At 38.1% G+C, this 27,902-nt stretch overlaps 1 protein-coding gene across 6 annotated transcripts in view; it reads right to left on the reverse strand.

The window, feature by feature from the left end:
- The window catches only part of RAB27B (RAB27B, member RAS oncogene family), a 121,998-nt gene that overhangs the window by 26,423 nt on the left and 67,673 nt on the right, over positions 1-27,902 (reverse strand). The window contains exons 1-2 of one of the 6 annotated variants that reach the window (XM_006764485.2): positions 26,095-26,377; positions 4,974-5,040 (exon numbers count right to left, since the gene is read on the reverse strand). The exons of 1 other annotated variant lie outside the window; for it this stretch is intronic. Coding sequence is in view for 1 of the 5 variants with exons in the window: in XM_015564431.1 (XP_015419917.1) it covers positions 4,663-4,718 (56 nt within the window). In the remaining 4 variants the exon portion in view is untranslated. Of the gene's footprint in view, positions 1-4,662; positions 4,722-4,973; positions 5,043-26,094; positions 26,378-27,902 lie in introns of those variants that run through there. 4 more of the 6 variants (XM_015564431.1, XM_015564433.1, XM_015564434.1 and 1 more) reach the window with 4 other exon arrangements.

The following is a 27,902-nucleotide window of genomic DNA, read 5'->3' on the forward strand; positions in this document are numbered from 1 at the left end:
CAATTTGCAATACAAACTTCGTAAAATATACACACTTGAATTTTTCTATGCCCATAATTCAAAGTAGGAAAGTGAGATTACCTTTTTTGTTGAGAATTTGGTGCAAGTTTTCTAATGGGCAAAAGCTACCCTACTCGGCCAGTGTGGCTCAGTGATTGAGCATCAACCCATGAACTAGCAGGTCATGGTTTGATTCCTAGTCAGGGCACATGCCCAAGCTTCAGGCTAGATCCTCAGTAGGGGGCATGCAGGAGGCAGATGACCAATGATTCTCTCTCATCATTGATGTTTCTATCTTTCCCTCTCACTTCCTCTCTCTGAAATTAAATTTAAAAAATATTTAAAAAGCATCTAACTTCTAAAAAAAAAACTACTCTAATTATAAAGAGAGGGTGGCATCTACAGAAATGATGCCTCGCTCCCTTTGCCTGGGAGTAAGGTGGTACTAATTTCCTGGATGAGCAGAAGATGACAGAGAAGGAAGTTCTTTGTATAAGTGAGTGGTACATTAGGGCACTGCCAGTGTTGTTAAATAGGCCCAGACAGACTGCCCAGGTGGAGGCCTCATGAAGTTGTGCATTAAATGTGGCACAGCATGCTTCAAAGGGAAGATCAAAAAGTTGCCTGGGGACTCTACACTGTCAATGACCTCCATGATTTCTGCTTTTGATAAAAACTAGTACAGCAAACACATTTACAGAACCTCTGCATGTAAAACACTAAACCCAGGAGAGAGGAGGAAATGAAAAAAACAACATGGAAATACATGTGAGACACTTTAGAAACATTGAGAAGCAAAAATAAAGGGATATTGGTAAGAAATTAGAGAAAGAGTATGGAATATATAATCAAGATTAGGCTTCGCGTTCTGCTCGTAGCACAACTTCATTTAGAAAGCAAGGATACTAATCTCCACAGATTCACTCATCTACTCACTCACCCAATAAACATTTATCACCATGTTCTATGCACTGGGCCCTTAAAGCTTATTGTGGGATTAAATCAATTGGCATAAAAGGTCCCACTACCCCAACAACCGCAATAGCTAAAGCAACCGCATGCCCTGGAATGCTGACCACATGCCCAGTTTTCGCCTCCTGTTTTGTAAATGGCATCTCCTTCCACTCTCAGAAGGGTTCTAATTTCAACAAACTGTCTGGTCACTGCAGTTCGTAAGAGCCTCCTAACTTGTCCTCACGCCTGCAGTTTTGCCTTTCCCCCATCCATTCACCACATCACAAGCAGTTCTCTTTGAAAACTGTAAATTAGACCACATCACTGTTCTGCCTAATCCTTTCCTACGGCATCCCATCAAACTGAAAACAACACCCGAAGTCCTGCCTTACAAAGTGCTGTGTTTCATCCTGTTCATTATAACTTCCAATACCACAGAATCTCCTGCAGGAGACTCATTGGCTAAAACCCTCCTTTCTGTGATCCCATATGCAAGGCTCCTAATGGGGCAACACATTATTTTGTTTCTTTTTTTAAATTTATCTTTATTGCTGAATGTGTTACAGATGTCCCCTTTGTTTGTTGTTGTTTTTCCCATTGACGCCTTTCAGCCCATACCTACCCCGCCCAGGCCTTCACCACTCTATCGTCTGTGTCTATGGGTCATGCTTATGTGCATATAACTTCCCTTGTTCATGTTTATAAATGTATAAAAAATGGTGACTGTTTCAGGAAAATTCCAGAAAGCGTCATCACCATAGGATGCTAATGCCATTTACATCCTCTGTAAACGGAAGGATGACGTTTGCTACTGAGCCCGTTTTCACTTTGGACTTGATCCTTGGACAGAGGATAATTAATTAATTGCTCCATAATATGAGACTCTGCAGGCAGATCTTCCTGTGGACAAATTTCAGTGAAGTTGAATACTCAGAGCCTATATTCTAGAGAACTTTTGGAGGATTAGACAAATTTATAATTTACCTGCTTTATTTCTCAAACCCCACATATTTTAAAATAAAGTTATGATTGATCTTCCCCTATGTGATACAAAGACAAAATTCTAGAAAAAAAACTCTTGTTTTTTTCCTATATCCCCCCTCCCTCCCATAATTGTTCTCTAAAAGTGGCCTCTGTAGACAGTTTCTGGAGGTGTACATAAAGACTTTTTTGGATCCCAGCATCTGCTCAGCCATGATGACTAAAGTCCTTATGGGAGCCTCATGCAATAGACATTCCTTATGGGTCTAGTGCAGTGGTCGGCAAACTGTGGCTCGCGAGCCACAGTTTGCCGACCACTGGTCTAGTGAAAAGAAGTAGCTTTAACTATATTAAAGCAAGAAATAATCAAGAAGATAATATATTAACTAGCTCACTCATTAGTGTTGATTAGGTTCACTCATCAAACTCATTACCTCCCACAGTTACCTAAACCTATGTCTTCCAAGGCAAGTTTTCATTAGTAAAGTACCTGGTTAAAAAAGACACAACATATTTTGTTAAATGGATTATGAAAAAGCAGCAAAGATTAGAACGAGGCATATTTGTATTAATGAGATTCCTTAATGGGAATATAGAGAGGAAACCTAATAGAATAAGGTGAATGGCGGATGGAGGGACACTGAGAAAAGAGGTGGGGGTGTCCAAAGTCAAACCCCTATAACCTCTCCCTGGAAATTTTGTTCCTGGCTGGCCTTAAACACTTCATAACACAATCTAAATATCCATATTGTGGCTGGTCTCGGCTCACACTGGTCGAGCTTCAGATTCTAAAAGCTATTGTAAATAATTAAGTTGGGAAAACCACTCTGCCCTTTACCAGTGGCATTTAATTGAATATACTAGTATAATAATCTGCATGTTTGCTACTACACTAAGCCTAAAGATGTGTTGAAACAAGATGCAATAAAATGGTGAGGGGTAAAGGAGAAATACCAAATTGTTCAGCTAGAACTTATATAGACATATTTGTATTACTGGATTCCAGATGTAAAAGAAGCCACAAGCAAAAAGCTACCAAAAAATTCAAATGAAAGTGGTCTGGATAAATAGGATGAAATGAGATGAAAACATTAGAAGTCAGATAATAAAAGGCCTGGGATGGATAAAGGGGAATTTTATAAACTCCTGACAAGAGCTATGTATCATTCTGAGCATAGTATAAAGGCTAGTCCTTCAACCAAGATGAAGTTACTAACGGTAATAGACATGACGAGAACCTACCGAATGGCCTACCAGGCATGACGGTGATACTTCAGAAAAAGACAGAATCAAGACACTTCAGACCAATTCAAAGAATTAAATAAAAGCACAAAGAGAATTGCCCTGACCGGTTTGGCTCAGTGGATAGAACATCGGCCTGCGGACTGAAGGGTCCCAGGGTCAATTCCGGTCAAGGGCATGTATCTTGGTTGTCGGCACATCCCCAGTAGGGGGTATGCAGGAGGCAGCTGATCGATGTTTCTAACTCTCTATCCCTCTCCCATTCTCTCTGTAAAAAATCAATAAAATATATTTTTTTAAAAAGAGAATTAATAAAACATTGAGAAGTTGACCTAATTTCCATTTTTTTTCTTTTTTCAGAGTCTTTAGAGAAAACTATACTTATAATTTCTTTGCTGCTATCACAGCATTTTCCTTTCAATTCTGAGCCAAAACCCAATTCCAAAAGACTGGAATCATTCAAATTATGGTTTCCTGGATGTCTTTTTTTTTTGAGTCCACATTTGCCATGGACTGCCAAACATGAAGCTCTCTCTGAAACTCACAGGACCTTAGAGAATTCTTTCTCATCAACTTTTTGCTTACTGCTAGTGATATACTCACTTTGCCCAAACTATCCAGAATATACTATATTCCCACTTTTATTTATTTTTAATTTTTTTAAAAAAATGTTTACTGTTTCAGAGACAAAGAGAGAGGGAGGGAGAGAGAGATAGAAATATCAATGATGAGAGAAGATCATGGATCGGCTGCCTCCTGCATGCCCCCTACTGGGGATCAAGCTTGAAACCCAGACACTTTCCCTGACTGGGAATCTAACCATGACTTCCTGGTTCGTAGGTCAATGTTCAACGACCGAGCAACACCAACCAGGTGGTATATCCTCACTTTTAAAAGAGACTGTCAAGACAGTTCAACAAACATTTACTGAAGATCAACTATACGCAAGAAATTTTCTAAGTCTTGTAAATGGAGACAGAGGAAAGAAGCTAAGCCATGAATTGAATTCAGTTTCTACTCTGAATCTGCCTCAAATTTACTGGAAGATATCAATATCAGGAAATGACCTTGAAACAGATACTCACACTGTGTTCTCTGCTGCAGAAACTGGAATGGTTTTGTGGTCTGTTTCTATATCATGCATTTCGTAAAACACATCCATAAAGGAAGAGAAAGACAATATTTGGCATGTGCAGAAATAAGATATGCACCCCTACTGTTCTAATTCAGTTCCTTCATTTAGTCACACATCAAGACATGGGTATGAGAGATACACATGATCTGAGCAAAAAGATAAGGTTCATTAGCAAAAGACACTGCTTGCTCTCCTGAATCATAACTCGTAATTGTGTTCGTTCCATTTTTTTTCATAAGCCCTTCATGCTTAGGTAATCCAAGACAGGTAGGTGAACAAAAACAAAATCCAGAACTATCTTGTAAGGGCTTTATAGAGATGAAAGAAACTTGAGCCCAAAGGAATTTTACCAGTTTGGTTTCTTTTGCTGGTTCTCTCTAGAAGGCATTTTGGCTGAAGAAGTCATCCGCTGAGAAACAAAAACGGCTATTCCGAATCTTTTTCCAAATATAGAAGTTTGGGAATCTTGTTGAGAAAGGTGGTAATCTCAAAATTAGGCCCGATTAGGATGTGACCCTAGCAAGATATGGGTCAGACATGGTTCGAATCCCGGCTCCTCTATGTACTAGCTACACAGCCTGAAAATTTTATTCAACCTCCGTCCCAGATCCCTCTTGTGTAAATAATGGGGTCCCACATATATGCAGAAAACCTGGCTTACCCCTCAGCCAACTCGAAGATACTGCACACGTGGAGGTGGATCTGTTGGCAACAACTTCTTTGCAATCCCGTAATTTATTTTTAATTAGTATTGCAACTGCAAACACCCATTAATAACATTTCTCAATTTGTGCATTACCTAAATAATGAGACCCTGGCCAGGAAGTTCAGTTGCCTAGAGTGTTGGCCAATATTCCACGGTTGTAGGTTTGATCTCCAGTCAGGGCACATAAAAAAATTAACCAATGATTGCATACATAAGTGGAACAACAAATGGCTATTTTTCTCTCGCTCTTAAATCAATTTTAAAAACCACTTAATAATGACTGCAATAAATGACTCTGTTCCTAGTCAACCTGTATTTATTGGAAATACTTATAAAGTGCTCAAGTCCTATGAAGAAAAGTAGCATAGAATATAATACTTGCTCTAAGGGGTTTATACTTTAAGAAACAATTTTGAGTGATTGCCAAAATATATTGTTAAGTGAAAACAGGTGTACCCAGTTGTTAATGGGCATGGGACTATACACTTAAAATGGGTGTGCTTTTTGGTGTGTAAATTGTTCCTCAATTAAATCACTGAAAGATAATCACTGGGGGGAAAAATACTGCTGTCCAAGTACAATTCCTAGACATTCTGATAAAATGGGTCTAGAGTGTGTGGCTTGGGAAGAGGAGTATTAAAACCATCCCAGATAATTCTAATATGAAAAAAATATTAAAAAGCAGACAAATAAGATGCCAAACAGTAGGGTAGTAATTGGAGATGCCAGAGTTAGCAAATAATATTCAGGACACTCAGTTAAATTTGAATTTCAGACCACCAATTAAATTTTTAGTATAAGACCCAAATATTGTGCATTTAGCTGGATGTCAAGTATTTCATTTGAAAACCCTAAATAGTATCCTAGCTTTTGTGCAAAAATAAAAGGGAGGTGGGGAGAAAGGAGAATAAGTGTATCTAATTGTTTGTTTATGTAGGTATAACATAGATTTGGAAAATTTGCTTCTGGGGAGGGGAGCTAGATGGGAGGCAAGGAAAGGAAGGATACTGCTCACTGTATACTTTTGTGCCTTTTGAATTTTGGACCACAGAATGTACTACTTATTTTTAGAACAAATATAATTATAAAATCAAAAAATAAATAATTTCTAATAGGAGTTAAGAATCACTATAGGGAGACAAAGCAGATATATATGGTACACTTAGAAAACAAAGCTGATAAGAATTTGCCCAAATACTTGATGCTAGTATCCTCTGATTTTTCAGTGTAGTTAGATGTAAGTAGATATTAACCATTTGTTGAGTTGCTAGACTATAACTGGAATTACTAGTAACTTTAGCAACCTCCTGTTGTGTTGCTATTATGTTAAGCCAGCAATTTTTAAAACCTGCAATACCTGACTATTTAGTCAGGGGCACTGACCTCTTTTCCCTTAGATTGTCAACTTAAAAAAATGACAACAGCCAACACAACAACAGCTGTCTGCTGTGAATGAATCAAAAATATACCTATTTTTTGTTGAAATTTAAGTTACTAGTTAGGTAATAAAATGAAGCTTTTTGTAAAATGATTAGGGACCATTTATAAAAATTGTTTTCAGCCATCATCTTTAGTTTTCCAATTTATTTTGCTTATTAAAGTTTTAAGTTTCACAATTAAAAAATATATATATACCTATTTTTTAGTCAGATCACTGAAATACATACTTTTTTGGTGTGCCGTAGAATCTTAGTAATTGGTTTATGTGTGCCATGAGATGAAAAAGGTTGAAATCACTATAATCACTGTGCTCAGCACTTTACATACATTAATTAATTCTCACAAAAATATTTGGGGGTTTTGCAAATGACAAGACTGATACACAGAAAGGTTAGTTAACTTGCCCAGGACCACACAGCCAATGATTGGCAGGCTCAGGGTTCGAATCCAGATCTGTCAGAATCCACAGCCTGTTGCTTTTAAACACAAGACACCACCACACTGTCTTTCAGACACGCATTCCTAATGTCAGGAGATTTGGTTTGGGGCATGGAAGTCAATGCAACGAGAGAGAGCAGTGAGTAAGTACTTTTCTACACTAGCATCCGTCAGCAAGCAATGAAACACGGCACACTCGTAAGTACCTCCTTGGTTTTTAAGTAAATATACAGACACTCTTCACTATCTGCAGTGCTTCCGCTCCGGGTCAGTTCATAAATGCCACTTGCACAAGTGTAAACATATTTAGAACAAATTGGGAGTCTTCTTTCTAAATAAACTAGTGCATTCCTTCATAGAAGGGAGGATATTTTGTAATACGACCGACCTCTGTTTGGTTGCTTCTGGAAGGTGTACAAAGTGACCATAACCTAGGAGACTGCTAATTGCCCTTTAGAGTTGCGGGTCTTCATACAATACATGCGTGATGGTCTATGTGTGAAGAGGACTCTGCTAAATTACAAAGGATTTAAGTAGTTAAGTTTCTGGCTTGAGTCTGCAGTTAGTTAATTTCTAATTTTAAAAGCATGAGTAAATATTTGTCAGGGAGAAGCAGAATGTCACTGAACTTATCAAACCAGTCCTATTTTCACAGCTTACCAGAGACAGGACTATGTTAGAGGGCTGTTTCGTTTTCTGTTGTGAATGCTTTTGAAAAGATTTCTCCAAAATCTACTGTGGCCTGCACATTCTATACATTCCCAGTGACCTCCCTTCTTCACATTGCAGGGAGTCAGGGGTGGGGGTCAGGGGATTCTCTGTTAGACATGACAATTGAAAGCTAATACTTCAACAACCTTTAAAGCAAATAATTTAAGAAACAGTTGACCAAAAGCTCTCATCCTATTGAGAAGCGAGCTCTGTCTCCCTGAACAGGCATCAAGGTCTCTGTCAGCAGGTATCAGGGCCTCTGTCAGGTCCGGATTGGAGAGGTGGGGAGGCAGGCACCTTCCTCTCCAGGCCAAGGCCAGCTAGAGGAGGGCGTGCTGCGGGCAGCGCTGCCTTGTTCATATCTGTGCTTTCTCCCATCGTACACCAACCCTTCTGAGTAACTACTATTCCAAATTCACACTTTTAAAAAATAAACTCAGGAGTCATTGGAAACGGTGCCCCCGAGACGCTGTCAGCCAGACCATGGCTCCTTTTGTCTGTAGCGCCATCTTTGTTTAGCAGTGTTTGTGCTGTCGTCCGAATATTCTGTTTGTTTTCTTCTTTATCCCTTATAAAAGGGAGCATTTTCTTTGAGAGAACAAACTTAAAGAATCTGCATAAAATGTTTCATCTACACCATCAAGGCTATGTCTCAAATGCTATGAGTAATTGAGGACTTTATGTTAATTTTACCTCCCTCAGGTTCCCTACTGCTTATCACCCCAAACTATACCATAAAATTTATTGTTTATATTTTTGTATATATTTGGTTTGATAGATATTTTTCCAAATGTATTACAGTATCCTCATAAGGTACTGCCAGTAATCTGCATAAAACTTATATTATTTCCAATAAATCAAATTGCATCTCCATTTAATTGTATTTGTTATATCTAACTGAATCAAGTTTTTTTTCTCTTCCTAAATTTAAAATTACAGAAATTGAATGATTTATGTCCTTTATAAACTATAATGGTTAAAAATTTTTCCCCTCAGTTTTCTCAAGACCTCACTCCCTCCTCCCACTCCCCCTATCCCCCGTATGTCACCAGCCTGTTCTTACTTCAATGTCTCCTTATCTAGAGCCTGTGGAAATATACATACATTTATTTATGAATAAGTTACATGAATTTTCCCATTTAATATTTTAGCAATATGAAGGCTCAAGGCTCAGTATAAAAATATCTGTACAAAAATTGCTGATAGCCCAGCTGATGTGGTTCAGTGGGTGACTTATGAATAAGTTACATGAATTTTCCCCATTTAATATTTTAGCAATATGAAGGCCCAAGACTCAATATAAAAATATCTGTACAAAAATCGCTGATATGCCGAAACCGGTTTGGCTCAGTGGATAGAGCGTCGGCCTGCGGACTGAAGGGTCCCAGGTTCGATTCTGGTCAGTCCCTGTGTCCATGTGGTTTTCTTTCATCAATATATCTACTCCTCTCCCTAACCTTCTCTCTAAAAATCAATAAAAACATGTTTTTTAAAAAATTGATGATAATGTAGGTTTATAAAACAGCTACAAACAACTATTTTTATAAATTCTGACAAGTCTTAGGTTAATAATCGAATTAATTAAAACATCAGGACAAATTAAGCTCAAGAATTTGGGCATCAACAATCAACCCATAAAATATATGTGGGAAGGTTTCGAGGAGTTTATAAGCTTTTGCTGAATATTTTTGGTTTTCCTTAAAATTTCACTATTTGAGCCTATACAGTGGGGCCTTGACTTACGAGTGTCTCGACTAACGAGTTTTTTGAGATACCAGCTGTCTCTCGGCAGATTTTTTGCATTGAGTTGATAGAGTAATTTGAGTTAACGAGCTCCTTAACAAGCTCCTTAACGAGCTCGGCCTCGGAACAAATTAAACTCGTAAGTCAATGCCCCACTGTACTTAACGAGCTGCCTCGGAACAAATTAAACTCGTAAGTCAAGGCCCCACTGTACTTTGTACCTTCCTCCACATCTTATCAGAAAATTCTTAGCACCAGCGGGAGAATGGATCAATAAATAGAAGTGAGCATGGATATTTAAAAGAGTGAAGGCTTGGAGGGGGCAGTTCCAGGTCTATTTAAGTAAGTAGAGTGGTCAGGTGGGTTGGAGGCTCCAGCCTTTCTCATTCTCCTGGGCTGCCCCATGGTGACTGTTAAATCCATAGATAAATGAAGGCCTCCCTGTCTACAGCAGTGGTTCTCCATTTTGGCTGCACATTAGAATCAGGAATCTTTTTAAAATCCTGATTTCTGGGTCTCATCCTCCGGAAATTTGGTTTCTTTGTTACTAATGCTGTGGCCCCACCCCATAACAAAAAAACAGAATTTCCGGAGGATGAGGCCTGATCAAACGTATCTCCTCCCTTCAGTTTATCAGAGGCCCGGTAATTTCACCATGACAATAATTTCATCTGAAGGTCTTTAAGAACGTAAATGTGAGCCAACCTGTGATAACACTGCATTTTATGTCAGCATCCCAGCAACACACAGACTTTAGATCCTTGTAGAAATCCTTCATCGAACAACATAGAGATCGTATTAGCGCCTCGGTCTTTGTTACTGTCAATATACAGGCAATCATACAAAACTGCATCATTTACAAAACTACAATTGGAAACATAGCTCAAAGGGATCTCCTCCCTTCAGTTTACCAGAGGACCCGGTAATTTCACCATGACAATAATTTCATCTGAAGGTCTTTAAGAACGTAAATGTGAGCCAACCTGTGATAACACTGCATTTTATGTCAGCATCCCAGCAACACACAGACTTTAGATCCTTGTAGAAATCCTTCATCGAACAACATAGAGATCGTATTAGCGCCTCGGGCTTTGTTATCGTCAATATACAGGCAATCATACAAGTTCCACTTCTGCATCATTTACAAAACTACAATTGGAAACATATAATATGTGTTTTGTGCCCTAACATTACTCTTAGAATATAATGATACCAAAAAAAAGTATCTCCCAATAAATTGATATACTTTCTTTAATCTGATAGGAAAAGTTGTATTACTTGTGTTTTTGTTGTTTGTTTGTTTCAGCCTTGGCTACCTGGAAGGTCAGAATTCAGAGTTTTGCTTACGTGTAACAGGCATCCAAGGTCCTCTGGTTAAAAAACTTGACCTCTTCTATCTCTGGATTCCATGACTCCATGTTTGCTTGTATTTTATTCTTCCTTTAGCGACCTGACTAAATTTTTTTCTCTAAACTATTGAAAATCCTTTCATGAGAGGAAATAAACTTATGTGTTTTTGTGCCCTAATATTACTTTTAGAATATAATGATACTATTGAAAATCCTTTCATGAGAGGAAATAAACACAGTGATTCATGGTAGTTTTGTTTTATAAAGACACTGCAAACATAGAATCAGGGAATACTATGCTCCCAATGGAAATGCAGAGTGAAGTTCCTGTGAACCCATGGCCACACTATTTTCACCAGCTCATCAATACAAGCCTTGTTTAATGTGTTTCTGTTTCCTGTGCTTAAAAACACTACACAGAACTTCAGTGCTATGCTTGGGGCCATTCTAAACAGACAGAATATTCCACATAAAAGCACAGAAATGCAAGAAATGTGGCACTAAATGGGGAAAAGAACACTTGTTTACCATATGAGCTGAAGTAAGAAGGTAGAGTGTCAACTGGTTTGATCTAAGCTAGAAATGTGCATGTCAGGAAACTCAGAGTTTCCCACTTTCCAAACATGTCTTTGAATGACTGTAAATGCATCAGGGGCATTGATTTTGGGTTACAAATGAATTTTAACCAGTAGACAAATTCATAAATATGCAATCAGCAAATCATGAGGATTGATTGTACAGTTTCCCAAAGGTAAAACCATTATTTTGGGGCCAGTTAGCACATTAGCAACAATTAGAATCTCAGAGTACTGAGTATAAAGGAGGCCTGAGGGAGCGGTACCAGGGACAGGTGCACTTGGATAACCTTGTGGGAAGGTTAGATCAAGGATGAGAGGAGCAGATCAAGGGCTTCAGGCCCACAAGGGGCCCACGGCTCTGGGGAAAGGAGAGGAGAGACAGGTGAGCCTAAAAAGGAGACAGCATTAACCTACCTCACAATTTTACTTTGTTCCTATTACAATAGCCCTTGTATTATATGGATTCTTCTAAGATTTTTATGGTTTCCCGTCTCACGTTTAAGTCCTGGTAAAGGGCATTCTTGATTAAAGTGAAAGCTATCCCTCACGTATGTATCACTAAGTACACAAAAGTGGCGTTTACTGAGCTTTCCCAAACTTGCTTCTCTTCCAGTGTTTCTCACCCAGTAAATGACATCTCTGTGGGGAGTGCCAAGTTCTGCTAATTTTATCTACAGCACATATATTATTACTAGAGCCCCGGTGCACAAAATTCATACACCAGGGGGGGTTCCCTCAGCCTGGCCTGCACCTCTCGCAATCCAGGACCCCCCAGGGGATGTCATAGAGCCAGTTTCAGCCCAATCCCCACAGGCCAGGCCAAGGGACCCCATCGGTGCACAAATCTGTGCACTGGGCCTCTAGTCAGTCTATAATGACCAAGTACTGTAATGCTAACACATCTGAAGAAAAGCAACTTAATCTGCAATGAGTTAAATTTTGGCCAAATTGTTGGTAAAAGTTGTAATATCAGATTCTGAGGGGAGACTCCTCTTCCTCCTGTTTATGATGAAAAACAATAGTAAGCCTGGAACAGCCACTCTCTCTCTCACACACCATCATAGTTACAGTAAAACTGACATAAAGACACACACTAGGCAAAAAAAAAAAAAAAAAAAATGGTAGAAAGCAGGTTGGGAAAGATGCATGTGAATTTTGCAGCACTAGTATGAAAGCAAATCAGCCCATTCGATTAGGATGTTGGGCACAGTAGGTCCTCTGGGGATCAACTATGTAAGAAGTAGCTATAATTAAAATTAATTAGCTCCTAAAGTGAAGATTCAGTATGGTTTCTGTACTTGGCTTCTCACTAACACTAATTAACCCTATTGGATCTCTTATTCCATGAGGACTATGGAGATTATTAACACCATGGAGTTCTGTAGATATTTTAACACATGGCTATTTGTCATGGTTGATGGCTAACTCAATGTCTTTTTCCATGAAGTTATTTCCTGTAAAGGATATTGATATATAGATAAATCATAATTGTACACTGGGTGTTATTCATGAACTTGGCTTGGTTCTTGAAGTCACACCCTTGTTATTTCAGACTCCACCCTAATTACTATGATGCTCCGCCCCGCTTCACTGAAGCCATCTCAGGGTTATGAAATGACTTCTCTTCTAGTTCTGTGGCACTTACTCTTCCTGTCTTTCATTTGGACTCAGGTCCTAAACCTATTTGGATGTGCGATTGGCATAGAGATTCCAGCATAGGAGGGATGGTTGCTCTAATATTCATGGTCTTAAAAATCATTTTAATCTTGGTTATCTGGAAAGGAAGAAGAATATATAGCTCCAGTTTGGCTAAAGTTTATAAAATTTGAAGAAATATTTCAAAGAAGACTTCATCATTCACATTTTATATTTCAGAAGAATAGAAATAATCCTCCTATTACTATCTGATATTTAAAAGTGTAATAATAAAATAGATTGAGTTGAAGGTTAAAATGTGCCTGCTTTCCAAAATAGCCAGTTTGCTCTCCTTTGTTTTATAATAGTTTGACATTGGTGCCCAGGCCCAGCTGATATGCAGCAGGTACAATCTAGTGTGGCTTAAATGTTCCTGATATCCTGAGTGGTCAGTAGGTGCAAAGCTATTCAACATGTTTACCATCACCTCTGGTTCTCAGAGAATCAGGAGTGAAAGCAGAAGAGATAAGTGCAAACACACCCCTGACCTATTTTTAAAACCAGTTCAAGTGCAAGTTCTCTGTACCAAGATTCAGAAGCATCTTCTCGATACATTTATGTTAGTGCCTTCCTGAACCTCAATCATCAGAAAGTTTTAGCAGAAACTTCAGTCTGGTTATGTTACTTACTGACACATACCCAGTGACAATGGTACAAGTAAATCTGAAGGACAGTCATTGACCTTCATAAAGGTTTACAGTTTCTCTGCTCATTAAAATGTAATACAAATGCATTAATTCAAGATACAACAAATATTTTTGTCTGAAACTAGAAAATCTACGGAAAAATTGTTAGTTGCAGCAGTCCACTGAACTAAGAATATTTTTAAATAGGCATTTTGCCCTTAAAAGTAAAGACAGATAAGACCTAATGGCAATGGTTATCTTAAAAGAGACTGCAGGCAATATTTTGAATTTTGCTTTGACCATCAGGAAAAAGTAATTTTACTTATATTATTGATATGCTCCCAATGGTTATTTTCTTTCTTTATATTATCACCTAAGCTTTGATGGATTTGAGAATGTCCTGATAAACCGTGTTATTCTTCAAAATTAGTTGAAAATATATATCCACATTTCCTTTCACACATAAAGCTTTACAGAAATCTTTTTTTGAAAAATAGTTCAAAAACCTCGGGTCCTTGAAAAGAAACTAGAAATTATTTCAGTTCATTCTATTTAATAATCTAGAGGTTCTGCAAAGAAAAACCCATAAAAATACCTCAAAAAATTTCAGTAGTTACGGTAGAATAAACAAGAAACTGCTTACAGATCCCTTCCTATAAGCAAGTGTGTCAACCACTTCCAGGTCAGTTTTTTAAATTTCACTGACTTGAAATGAAGTATTGTTTGGAAACAAGCCAAGAACAGATAGAAAACCAGGACTAAATTTCCCCATGATAAACCACTTAGTTTTACTCTAGGGCTATATCTTACATAGCAGCCTTCTGCCATTCGGCATCTGGCCTACCTTGTTACTTGGCAACACATCCAAATATGCTTAAACAGCGAATGCTGGACTCCATGTGGCTCACTGTAATCAATAAGGTTTGATTTTTCTCTCTAAGGAAAGTCAAACTACTACCTCTTTGTGATTCCTGTGAATTGTCTAAATCCTTAACTTGGAACCATTTTATTCTATGTAGTAATTGGGTTTTCTTAGGCTGGCAGGCTGGAAATCGGACTGAAGTATACTGGTGTCTATTTCTAAAGGTAAAAACTCAAAGGACAGTGACGGTGTTAAGAATGACTCTACAATTAGCAAGATACAAATAACCAACTAATCTTTTGATATCACGTCTCTACTGCTGATGGAAAAATGTTCAGGCAGTTTGATCTCTTATTATTACTTTAGTCTGTGGACTAACCACAGTTTCTGCCAGCTTATCAACAGGGTCTATTTGCATATTGTAATGTTCGCTCACAAGACTGGAAACTGAAAACTGTGTATCAAGGATATGCAGTCAGGTGTTGCAGATAGTATTGGTAAGCAAGTATCAAACTCTATGAGGAGCCAATTTCCTTTCTTAGGATGGCCTTCAGAGATTCTACAGAAAAGTCACCCTTCCTACAAAGGAATGCAACCATATTTTCAGAACTAAGGATTTGAATGCTTATCTAACCCAGAGTCTGCCCTAGTCATGGAAGATTTTAAATGGTGGCTGCTCCAGAAATTGCAGGCCATAGACCCGCCATCTACCTGGGCAACATTAGCTTTAACAAATAAAGTTCTTTTTGCCCCAAATTGTTCCTCTAGAAATCTATCCTGAAACTTCTAGTATTAGGCATGCCTTCGGATCTTTACTACACGTTATAAAGCAAAATGCCTACTGGGCATTATCTGTTTTCAGTGATAGCTACTTTAGAAGAAATTGATTCATCAGAAAGACTGGTCAACAAGTCATTGATTTTCCATCTTAGGAGTAACAAATTGGTACCAAGCACTGTAGAAAAATATCAAAAGAGAAAAGTGAGCTCTTAGATACAGTTCTGAGAGAAATTAATTTTACCCATGACTTGTACTAAAAAGAACGTTCTTTGTTCAACTGTCAATAAGTGTCAAAGAAAAAGAAGGCTCAAGGAGACAATCTTACCTCCATGATAAAATAGACATGTAATAAAATCATTTTCCCAGGCAGGAGTTTAGAGACCCCAGGGAATGTCTGGCCTTATAAAAAGCTTCATTATTTCCAATTATATAGGAGAAGCTGGAGATATATCATTTCGCTAAAAAGTCTACCAAAAAGCATCTTTTGTTTCTTCCTTAATAAAGCTTCATGACAAAAGCAACTATCTTAAGAATAACATATGTTTACTTATAGACACCACTGCTAGGTTTGAATTTAGTTCTGGAAACTCACCACTGGAATGGCTATCACAGAAATATTCCCTCCCCTCTTTAATTCTAGTATCAGTTAAGTTTAGGTCCAATTAAACAGGGTAATTTTAAACTAATGGGAAGTAAGTTATATTTGCTGCCTAAAAAAACAAAAGATATTATTTAAGATCTAGTCTACTCCTTAGACTTGTCTTAACTAGTGTTGGATTAGATATACGTTCTTAGTATCTGGGGGTACTTAGTATCTGGGGGTACTTAGTATCTGGGGGTACTTAGTATCTGGGGGTACTAGAGGAAGGCCCCAGATAGGTAAACACAACTTTTACTTCTGCTTTTATATACACTTTTCCTTAGAACTCTGTGGATTAGAGAAGACTTCATTGTTACCCAGATCGTGTAGTTCAATTTTGCCTTTAAATTGTTCCTTGGACCAATTTTAGTAATTGTGTTAAAATAAATTAAACTCATGGACATAGACAACAGTGTGGCGATTGCAGGGTGGGCAGGTGGAGGTAGAAGAGAGCATACAGGGTATAAATGGTGATGAAAAAATAATTAAAAATAGTACTTGTGGAATAAATGGAAAAAAAGAAACTAAACTCATGAAAATTATGGCTAGAATGGAAGAAGTGTTTGTTTCTTTTTAACTTTCATCTTTTTTCATACCTTGGCATATACACTGCATGGATGTTTTGAAATCTTTTCAAGTTATATGTAAAACGTGTGCCAAACAGAAAGCAGTTGTAAGAAAAAGCAGAATTTGTAAAACTTGTCCCATTAAAAGGAAAATTACCCAACTTTCCTTTTCTTACACCTGAAAATTAGTGCATGCAATGAATACATTCTTTAGGTGATAGTATTTTAAAGCTGAAACTGATGGCCCTTGTGGTCAGTCTTTAATCAAGGACTCATTATCAATGCCAGTTTTCACCCTTGACAACCATGTCAAACAGCCATACTTCACAGTGATCCTCAAGTGCTCATCATACGTTACAGGAGGACTTTTTAAATCTGAGATAGTATGTGTGCTTTTTCTTTGCATTATTATTATACTTCCACACAAATCCAAATACTCTGCAAAGTGAGAGACTTGTATTCAGAATATTCTCTTATGTCTTCTCAAACCTCAAACAAGAAAAACACACTGATATTTTTCAATATAATATGAAATATTGATGACTTTTCAGAAGGGGAAATCAGTTAGATAATAGCTTACTGAATAACATAAGTAACAAAATGCTTGAGGGGGGAAAAGTACAAAAGAACTAAAGTCCACACGGTTCCAATTAGAAATCCTGACTGGGATATTTCTAGACCCGTATTATGTGTCTAACTCAGAGATGAGTCATCAAATATTTCTTAAGGATTTTGCTTCTCCATCTATAATACTCAGAATACAAATAACTGGGCTATTGGCTTATTATAAGAAACTTTTATGAAAAACACATTTGTTTAGAACTAGATGTCTGAAATGATGCATCGATAACAAAGAATGCTTTCCTCACCTGGAATTAATCCACAGGGAACAGAGAGAACCCCTGAACTGGACAAGTGGGCATGCAGGAAGTTCATGTTGATTATTTAATAGTCAGAAATGCTTAGAATGGAGAGAGAGAGGCAGTAGATGGTTGTATAATGAATGATTGTTGATGTAATAAAATATTGCAAACAGTGAACTGAAATGTGTATTATCATGGGAATGGTGATGGGGTAGGAAGAGGAGAGACAAGAGACCAACTTTCCCTAAACTTAAGTCTCTTGGAAAATACTTACAAGTCACAATTATTTGACAATATTTTACATATTATTGGAAATAGCACAAAATAATCATTACAAAAGGGTTGTTCTTCAATTCTTTTAGCATATAGTGATATATTTTGTTATGTTTTGGTAAGTAGATCTTGAGGTGAAAAGTGTCATAAATTAAGTCATAGCAGAGCTAGAGCAGAGCTCCTGAGTGAAATGAAGACAGTGGGAGTTTGTTCTTAAATCAATATGGACTGGGTGTTGATATTAAGGATCCCAGATCAATAGATTCAATCACATTAGGGATCTGTTAGATTTTCCATTCTCTGGTAACAGACACGTTCCTAGCTGAGATAGGACTTTTCACTTTTCACAGGGTGGATGGGAGAGAACATGGGCGAACAGAATTACAGGAAAAAAAATGTTACTTAAAAATGACTGTCCCACAAAAAGGGATAAATGATGTCATAGTCATAACCTAAGAGCTACAGACATATTTAATATATCCTCTAAATTTAACAATAATAATTATAAATGTAAATAATTAGATATAACCTTACATTTCCCCTAGGTCCTTTTAGAACTTATATGTCATTATTAGCCAAAGCAGGTCAGTGCTTACAGAAGGAATAAAATTATGAGGCCTATGCTATGGCCATATTCCTCCCTCTTTCCAGGGTCTCTCTGAGATGGCATTAGTTTTTGTGAATTTTGGTGATTACTGCATTGCAGTATATTCCCTAATCACTATTACTAGCCTGACCAACCTTAGGAGGTGTAGATTCTGGAAGTCATTTTCCTACACAAATGCAACTGAATGACCCCAAATGCTGTATGTCTCCCCCCTACCCCCCGCCCCAATGTGCTTCACCTTTTTTATACCTCATTTCAATTTTGAGGACCATTATTGATCCATCCATTGCCTCCTTAAACCAACTATTGAGACCTTATAACATTTTTCCCTTCTCCTAATATCTGATCGATACCACTCATTAATTTCTCTAATCTGACTTTTCTTCTCTAACCTTATAATCACTGACCTAATTTCAAGCCTTTTTTATTTTCCACTCTTAACTATCTCTCTACAGTTGCAACCCTCTTAAATGTATCTTCCTCTTTATTACCACAATACAGCACTGAAATCACTGATTTTACCAGTTTACACTAAAAATTTTCTGCCCATGTATCTCTCTCTACCTTACCAGATTTCAAGAACAGGAACTAGGTCTTATTCATCTTTATAACCAAAGTACCAAATATGAGGCTGGTACATAAAAGGTACTTAAAGAAGTTTTTGATGAAAAATTAAGATATATAAAAATTATACCAGAGAACACATTGCTATTATCAGTTTTAACATGGTGAGCAAATATTTTATTGTGATAAATAACAGTGTCAACTTTAACATAATTAACTTGACATTTTCTCTAAAGTTTATGCGATCCAGGTAGAATTTGTGCTCTCCAAAGGATTTGAATAATTTTTGAATTACTTATTTTTATCTTTTGGGTCAAGCGACCACACACAATAACATGTTTATGGTAGAAAAGACAAATTAGACAGCAGTTTTAAGCTATTTCTTTAACCCTCCTATGCCAAGTTCTACACACTTTTAGAAAACATGGTTCCTGAAAAATAAGTCAAATAGAAAATATCATTCCTGTTTATAAAATATGATGATGCAAACAGTATATCTTTCTTTAAATATATAGTTAACATGTATTATCTTGAATCATTCCTATTTTCTTTTGAATTAGTTGGTGCCTATCCCTTAGGTGTGTGAATATTTACTATATTGATTTTAAGAATCAACATGACTACTCTGGACTCATTACACCATACTGTAAGGCTCATTAAAATCATCTTAGCCCAACACCTTCCATAAACTAAAGGACAGAAATCTAGTTTCTGATTCCTATCATAAGTTTACTGTAAAAGTCAAAATATAGTTTAAAAGAGTGAAACACTATAGGAGGTCAGAACCATGAAAACCACACTCGATTAGAAAAACTGTCGGGAACCAGGAAGAAAAACACTATAACTCAAGGGAAATTCATCTTCACAGCAACATAGTCATTTTCCTATAGTTGTTTTACAGAGAAAACCACACATAGAACTCGGAGACATCCTTGCAGCGTGCACTGAAAACATGTGCACGCCAGGCTTTCTCCACGCCTGCATAGGCAAGCCTCGGGTTGACATTAACTTTCACATTAGATGGAAAAAATCAGACACGGGTCCTTAACCTCATCAGGCCCTCACCTTTACCGGGGATACCCTTTGTGTCTCAAACAGAATGAATTCTCATCAAGTATATATAGTCCTGCGGTGGGCAGAGTGCACCTCCATGAAGGGGGCTCAGGACCAGTACTAATGAGTTATGCATTCTACTTTGGTTTGTTTGTTTGTTTCCAGTGAGTAAGGGAAAAATTAAAACCTAACCAGGGAGGTTTGTACAGGTAGATTTCAAAGTAACTAGCACCTCATGATGGTCTAGTGAGGTCTGGAGAAAAAAGTAAACCCAGGTTGCTCATTTCACTTGATTACTACTATGCAGTCTTTATCAACTAGCACCAGTTCCCAACTGAAGATAAAAGAATAGGCCTTCCTCATATTATGCTCTATTTTTATGCCTGTTTCCTTATGTCTTAGCCCTCATTTATAGATACCAGAATATTTTTATTAAAGCAATTTTTCTAAGGTATATTTTGCAGTGTTGTTTTCTGTATTGTTTCTAGTAGAAGCTTTTACTATTGAACCCTGAGAGGCAACATTTGATAACAGGTATTGCCAACCTTAAAAAAATTAAAGTCAAAGAGTGGATTGGGACAGGAAAGGAACAGAGACTGGGAATAATAGGTTCTACATAGTTAATTGAGGTAACTCTCTTTATTTTACTCAATGAACTAAGAAATTATGAAATGGGTTACATTTTACTCAATGAACTAAGAAATTATGAAATGGGTTACATGGCTCCTGCATTTCCCAGCATTTGGAAGAAAACTTTAGAAAATCTCAGGGCCCGGTCAATCCATGAAGGTACCGGAGCCAATATTTAGAAGCTCTGTAACTGTAGGGAATTCACCCCACTATTCTTTTGACATTGTTTCTGTAAATGCTGACTCTGACTAATATGTAGCTTGTAGATGAATGGCATTTTCTAAGAATCCTAGAAATTAACTTCAAAAACTACAGACTCCAGCCTTCAGGCATTCCAGCTCTGGGAGATTTGCTGATCTTCAAATGAAAACCAGGAAGATGCACACCAGACCACTGCTTGACCAGTTTCGAGGTCTTTGTCAGAATAGACTGTGCTGGTCTGCACACAGTACCCTAATGGAGAACTCTCAATCCCCTCTCCTTGATCTCTTTGTTCTGTTTTCCCTCTCCCTCCTTATAAAAACCTCAGTCTATACTGAGATGGAAAGGTGAGCTTTGGGACAAAAATCCCCCATCTTCTCAGGTTGCTGGCACTTGAATAAACCACTTTCTTTCTCACCAGCCCCTGTCTCAAGAGTTTGACTTTCACTGAAGCAGGCAGCCGAACCTGTGTTAGGTTACCCTCTTGATCTCAGAAAAGCTTTCCACCTTTTTTTTTTTTTAGCACTAAAAGATGCAAGTTTTTCTTATCCTCTTTGAAAATCTAATTTTGTTCTATCTTTAAAATATTTTGACATGTCCAAAAACATTTACCAGCAGTACTTTTTTTTTTTTACAAAAAGAGCATATTTTGAATAATAGACTGCAAGAACTGAGTAATTTTTTTTAACAAACTTAGGCTCTGTGGTCCTTGCCTAAGTTAGACTGAAAAACAGAATACAAAGCAGTTTTGCTTTTCTAATTATTTTGTGGTGTATCCCTCAGGTCAGATTTAGTACAGTTTCAATTTTCTGAGCAAGTTAGAGAGAAGCATAAGAAAACATATTGGGTTGATCCCAAGATCACTATAATTAAAAAAAATAAATAAATTTCTGTGCTACAGAAGAAAAGATTAAAATAAAATCTTGTGCATTTTCTCTAAGCCTTTTAAAATTAATTTTTCCCTCTTTTATAGAATAAGTGTAGGTATGTGCATGTATTATGGATATCTATCTACCTATCTAAATGGGTAGATAGGTAAATAATTGGAAGAAGAGAGGAAGGACACAAAGAAAAAAAAGAGAGAGGAACTAAAAATATGAAGCAAAAATTATAAGTTACCTAGGTCTAAGGCTAGACAATAGGGATATGAAAATAATCAACATTTTCCTTTCACACAGGAGAAAATTGAGCCTTTTGGAGACTAATTTCATATTCATAGCTATACTATCCAGCACTAACAGTATTTTGTTAGTGATGGCCTTCTTAATGTTTTGATATAAACCTTACTAATTTATGAAATCTAATTAGCCTTCTCTGAAATTGTTCCCAAAATTATGTGGGTGAGACTTGATAGCCTTGATTTTGTTCTAACTACTAAAAAAGTTTCTTTCTGCATTTCTGGGTATTAGACATTTGGTTTATATGGCAACTACAACTTAATTTACCTTGATCTGTTATTTTTTTACAACTTTATTAACTACACTTTCACTACTCTCTCTTAATTTGTGATCTAGAATATATATCAAACATCAAACAAATTGTGTTCTTATATTTATAGAGCCACAGTTTTGGAAGAGAGCTTGAAGATCGTTTAGTCCAACTTCCCAATACAAACCGTCCCTAGAACAACTAAGTCTTGGAGTACTACCTACACTTATGACTTCCTAAGTGTCTTTCTGGCCTCACCTTGCGCCTCTCTCTACTGCCTACTTTCGACTCTCTGAACTCTTCTGCCAGCTCACTGAATGCATCAAGCTCTTTCCCAAGTCAGGAAGTTGGCAGATACTTTTGCTCTGTCTGAATTGTTCTCTCCCAACTGTCCACCAGACTGACACCCAGTAGCCTTTATATCTCAAGTAAAACACTGTTTCCTTAGACAAGTCCTCTTGACTGCCCCCACCACTATTCTTTTTCACTTGAAAAAGTTGCTTGCAGTCACAATAACTTCTCATATTTCCTTGATTTTAATTTTTAGTGTTGTCCTTCCTGTTTTTGAACACTATTTCTTTTCATTAGAAAGAAGAAGAGAGCAATAGGCACTGAGTAACACTTTCTCTCACATACATTAACTTCCTTATTCGCTGCTTTGCTCTAAACAACACTAGAAGAATTTTTGGCTGTTCTTAGCATTTTTTTTTCAAAATTTCAGTCTATCTGGGTTTTACTCTTCCTCACACTATGCTAACTGCTCATTTAACACCTTTGTAAGTATTTCTAATTATGTGTTCCTCAGTTCATCCATTCTACAAGCCATTTTTAAAAATGAATCTGATTAAAGTCTCTGTATAATCATGAATTGCTCTAGTGGTATCTTTCTTGGGATAATGTGAAATAGTAATTCCAAATTTTTTAAAGTTAGTTTATCTGAACTCCTTTTTTTAAAGAATTCCACCTCCTATCAAAGCTGCCAATGATTCCAATGGGTGATGTCCTCAAGACCATGGCTCGAAATAGCCTCCATGGGCACTGGATTCCCAACTTTCTCTATTTGCCTGTGACTTCTCCCAAGATCTCCAGATGGTTATATCCAAAAGCCCAGTTTGACATTTCCACTTGGATACCTAAAAATACCTTAAAGGTCTGGAAATGAATTCATTTTTCTTTCAAACCTGTTTTTCTTTCTCCATCTTAGGAAATGGCTTTACCATCTACCCAGTATCGCCAGTAAAAAACTGGGTGATCATTTTGTTTTCTCATTTCCTTCATCCCCACTCTTTATCCAATTAGTCAGCAAGTCCCATTATCTCCACTTTCAAATATTTCCTGAGTTTACCCATTTCTCTCTAGGAGCACTGTTTCCACCTATTGTGTTCCACTGTCATCTCTGGTCTACTGGAATACCCTCCTCACTGGTCTACTCTGGTTCCTGTATAATATGTTCTCTTCACTGAGGCCATGGTGATCTTTGAAAAAGATGGCCTTGCCCTGTCTATGTGGCTCAGATTACTGGCCCATGGACCAAAGGGTCATAGGTTTGATTCCTGGTCAAGGGCACATACCTGGGTTTCAGGTTCAATCACCAAACCCAGTTGAGGTGCATGTGGGAGGCAATCAATCTTTCCCTCTTTCTGTCGCCCTCTCTCTCTCCCTCTCCCTCCCTACCATTCTCTCTCAAAAAAAAAAGAAAGAAAGAAAGAAAGAAAGAAAGAAAGAAAGAAAGAAAGAAAGAAAGAAAGAAAGAAAGAAAAAAATATATTTGGGTGAGAATTAAAAATAAAAATATATAATAAATAAAAAGATGGCTTCCCTGAGGCTCTCCCTGGACCACTGAATCACACCAAGCCTCCCTCTCCATCCCAGTCACTCTCATGATTATACTTTAAGTATTTTTAATAGCATTGAAACTTCCATAATTGCTAATTTATTTATTAACCTAGGTGTCTAATTGAAGATACTTTAAGATATTTGTTAAGCAGAATTTTGTTCTCATTATTAACACTCCAGACAAGTTTTCTTCATGTAAGGAGCGCCTATGAGAAAAGGTTAATGTTTAGGGAGCAAGAATAATGATTGCAAAAGGCACAAAGTAATACTCTCAACTCCATTTATGGGGAACTAATAATCTCAACTCCATTTATGAGGTTTACAATAGGTTTTTACTGCCCTTAGTGATAGTCCTACTTCCTACAACTATATAATAAATTCGAGCTCCATGTACACCTAACAATGAGTAAAAAATCATTCTCCTTTAGCAGTCATCTTTAGAAAGGGACGTATTTGTCATGGAAAACAACTTGTTTGTCCTGTCTGCTTTCACTATGATTGTTTTCCTGCATCTCAACATTACATTACTTGCTTAAGAGCCTAACTATTGGTCAACCTGCCTTGATGATTCAACTCAAGAAACTGGATTAGCTATGAGCTGAGTTTTATGTAAGTAATTGGTCTACATTTCATGCTCTACTGATCTGAAAATCAAAAAAATAACTAACCTGAAATTTCCGAGTGAGGGTGGGAAAAGAGCAGATTTCTGTTCTGAACCACCTGGGACTTTGGATGACTTCCACTTTTCCAGAAGAGTAGTTAAATACATGAAAAGCAATTCAGACACCAGCGGATAATTTTAGTAAAAGCTGGTGTGCCAATGAGCTGAGATGATCAGTTATCCTAGGGTTACCTTCCCTATCAAGTCAAGTATTCCTGTTCCAGAAACAGCCTATGAGAGAGTGGTTTGCTCACATATGACAGATTCCTTTATTCCTTCTTGGCAACTATGAGAACAGGCCCATCCAGTTTCATCTGCAATGTTTTCTTTTCCTTTTGAAATCAATGATGGTAACATTTCATAGGAGGCCATAGTCAGTTCTTAAACAGAAAAGCAGCTTTAATATCAAACTGTCAAGAATACTTTTTTTGGGGGGGAGAGGGGGTCATCTGTAAGAATCCCCTCTTCCCTTCAAGAAGGACTGATCCATCTGGGTAGTGGATTATGTTAGGAAACTATGAAATATATTTAGGGGGAATGGCTCTCACTTCATCCTACAACTTGAACTTCATAGTAACCTGAAAATTCAATAAACTTAAATACTTGAGGCTATAATGCTAAGTCTATCTTTTCTGTTAACTATTAAAGTGTAGAACTATAAACCATGCATACAATACATATATGCTTTTCATAATATTGAATATGCATGAATGTAACTAAATATTAGAAACGCAAATTTTTCTCTTAAACAGAACTTAAGAGAAAATTCATAGCTATTATTATGTTAAATAAAACATACATTTTTCCTAGGAAGGCGGCCTCTAGCTTCCCTTGCTAGTTACGTTTCACCTGCTTCAATCGTTTTCAGACTATGCTGTATTGGGTGGGAAACTCTTGAAAGCTAATATATTGTTACCACTTGAAGGATTACATTTGCTCACACCCCAGTTCCTGCAACACTTGGATCAGAATTTTGAAAGAAACACACACACACACACACACACACACACACACCCCACAACTGAGCAAAACATTGGAAGACAGAAATTACTTTTTAATTCTCTGCTTCTGTTTCATCTGAGGAAGGGCAAAGAAATGTGTGATCACTTGCCTGGCTCGCCTCACTAAATTACTTTTTAAATGAAACTCTGAACACGTTCTTCTTATAATCATCATCATTATTATTCCTTGGTTGTTGTTTGAGATACCAACGGGAGGAAATTGCCATGGCAGTGCCCAGTTTTTTATCCTCACCAGCTGCTTGAAATGCAAATACCAAAAAAAAAAAAAGACAGCCAGCTCGTTTTCTGATGCCATCCGCGCGCACATCACCGCTAGGACCAGTATTTGTGTGGACGCTGCGGATCTCAGGCGCTCACCCACAGCCAGGCTCCCCTCGCCGCTCGGCTGGGGCTGGCCGGCCGTGGATCGCTCCTCATCCACGTCTCACTTCCTTCTCCAAGGCCGGGCGCTGAGAACACCCTGAGGGGGTGGGAACGCATTCCAGCAATAACCCCACTTCCCCAACTCACCAGCCTGCGAAGTTTCCGGGGCGCAAGGGCTGGTGTCGGGTGTCAGAGGCTCCTTCCCCTTCCCGGTGCCTGGAACTCCTGGCTTCCACACCAGCAGTGACGCGGGACCTGCTCTACAGGGCGACCATCGTGCAGACAGCTCCTGATTCTTCCAACCTGTGGCTCTGGCTCGGTCCCCAGCCCCTGCCCGTCTGGACGGCGAGTGGCAGGACTGGAGCACCACCCCTGGGTCCGCACGGCCGCCTGGATCTGGGAGGTTTGTGTGAGAAGAAGGCGTGTCTCCCACTCCTAAAGCGGATGTGCAGAGCACACCTCGGGCCAATCTTGGTTGTGACTCAAATGCGCTTGGCTCCTGGTTAAATTCTCCTCGTGGAGCTTCAAGCCCTAGCAGCAGCTCATTTTTACCCAGGGCACTCAGAACTGCTCCCAACGCCTCACATTCTGTCTCTCCCGGGGGAGTGTCTCATTAACCATAGAGAGGGAGGAATTGCCAGTGAAGAACAGAGAAAGGCCCGGGAAATGGAAAGGCAGTTCAAAATTCGTGTTTTAAAGGTGAGGATCTGTAGATATGCATACATTCATCAGTATGCACAGGCTAAGCTTTGCCTCCTAGTCAGAGATCAGTAGGTTAGTAAATAGAGATCAAACAGAAACAGGAGGACACACATTCCCTGAGCAAATACTAAGAACCTACTGTGTGGCACACACTGTCCTAGACACTTTGGATTCACCCACAACAGGGATCCTGGCTGGCTCTCTTCAGCTCATGGTTCAGACAGACTCACATCCCTAGTTTACAGACTAATGTAAAGGTAGGGAGCCCAGGTCATATACATCGGATAGCAGCTGTTTCTTCCTCTGTGAAGAAAATGTTAAAAGTTCCCAACCTTGCCAGAACCAGTTTGGTTCAGAGGATAGAGCGTCGGCCTGCAGACTCAAAGGTCCCAGGTTCGATTCCGGTCAAGGGCATGTACCTTGGTTGCCGGCACATCCCCAGTGCGGGGCATGCAGGAGGCGGCTGATCGGTGTTTCTCTCTCATCGATGTTTCTAACTCTCTATCCCTCTCCCTTCCTCTCTGTAGAAAATCAATAAAACATATTAAAAAAAAAAAGACTCCCAGTTGGTGAGTTAAAATTAAAAAAAAAAAGTTCCCAACCTGTTCTTGCACTCATGCTGGTCAACAAGGAAATGAATGCTTACATTTTAATTGTTTGACCCAGTTCTGACAGGGGAGGGGGCCTTAGAGAATCAGCTAGGAAGTGTCTCCTGGGGAAGTGCTGTTGGGGGAGAGGGGATAAAGAAATACCCCAAAATCAAAATGAAACACAAATAATAGCAAAGTAGTAGAGAAGAGAAGCATCGATCCCACAAGAATTTGTCTATTCTATAGGAAAATATGGAAGTTCTACTTTCTGTGTCTCAATGGTCCCATCTTGAAAATGGGGATAATACAAAACCTTCATAGGGTTGTGAGTTCAGATCAGTAAAGTGCATAGAATACAGTGTGGCACAGAAAATGCTATACATGTGTTGGCTAAGTTTATTATTTTGGTGGCATTTATCTACTTCATTCTCCCAAAGTAAGGTCCAATTCATATAAATTATTCTGTCTACCAGGAGAAAGTATAGGAGGTTCAGGTTGTAGATTTTCAAAATATATATGCTGGGAACCTATATTCATGGTAAATCTACTTTGCATTTATCAATAATATCTAAGTATATAACAAGTGTGTGTCCACACTTGTTCCAGGGCCTGAAAAGAGATAAAAGATTAAACATAACAAGCTTGAATTTACTGCACTGTATC

Source organism: Myotis davidii, unplaced genomic scaffold (assembly GCF_000327345.1).
Source record: "Myotis davidii unplaced genomic scaffold, ASM32734v1 scaffold38, whole genome shotgun sequence".
NCBI classification, from domain to species: domain Eukaryota; kingdom Metazoa; phylum Chordata; class Mammalia; order Chiroptera; family Vespertilionidae; genus Myotis; species Myotis davidii.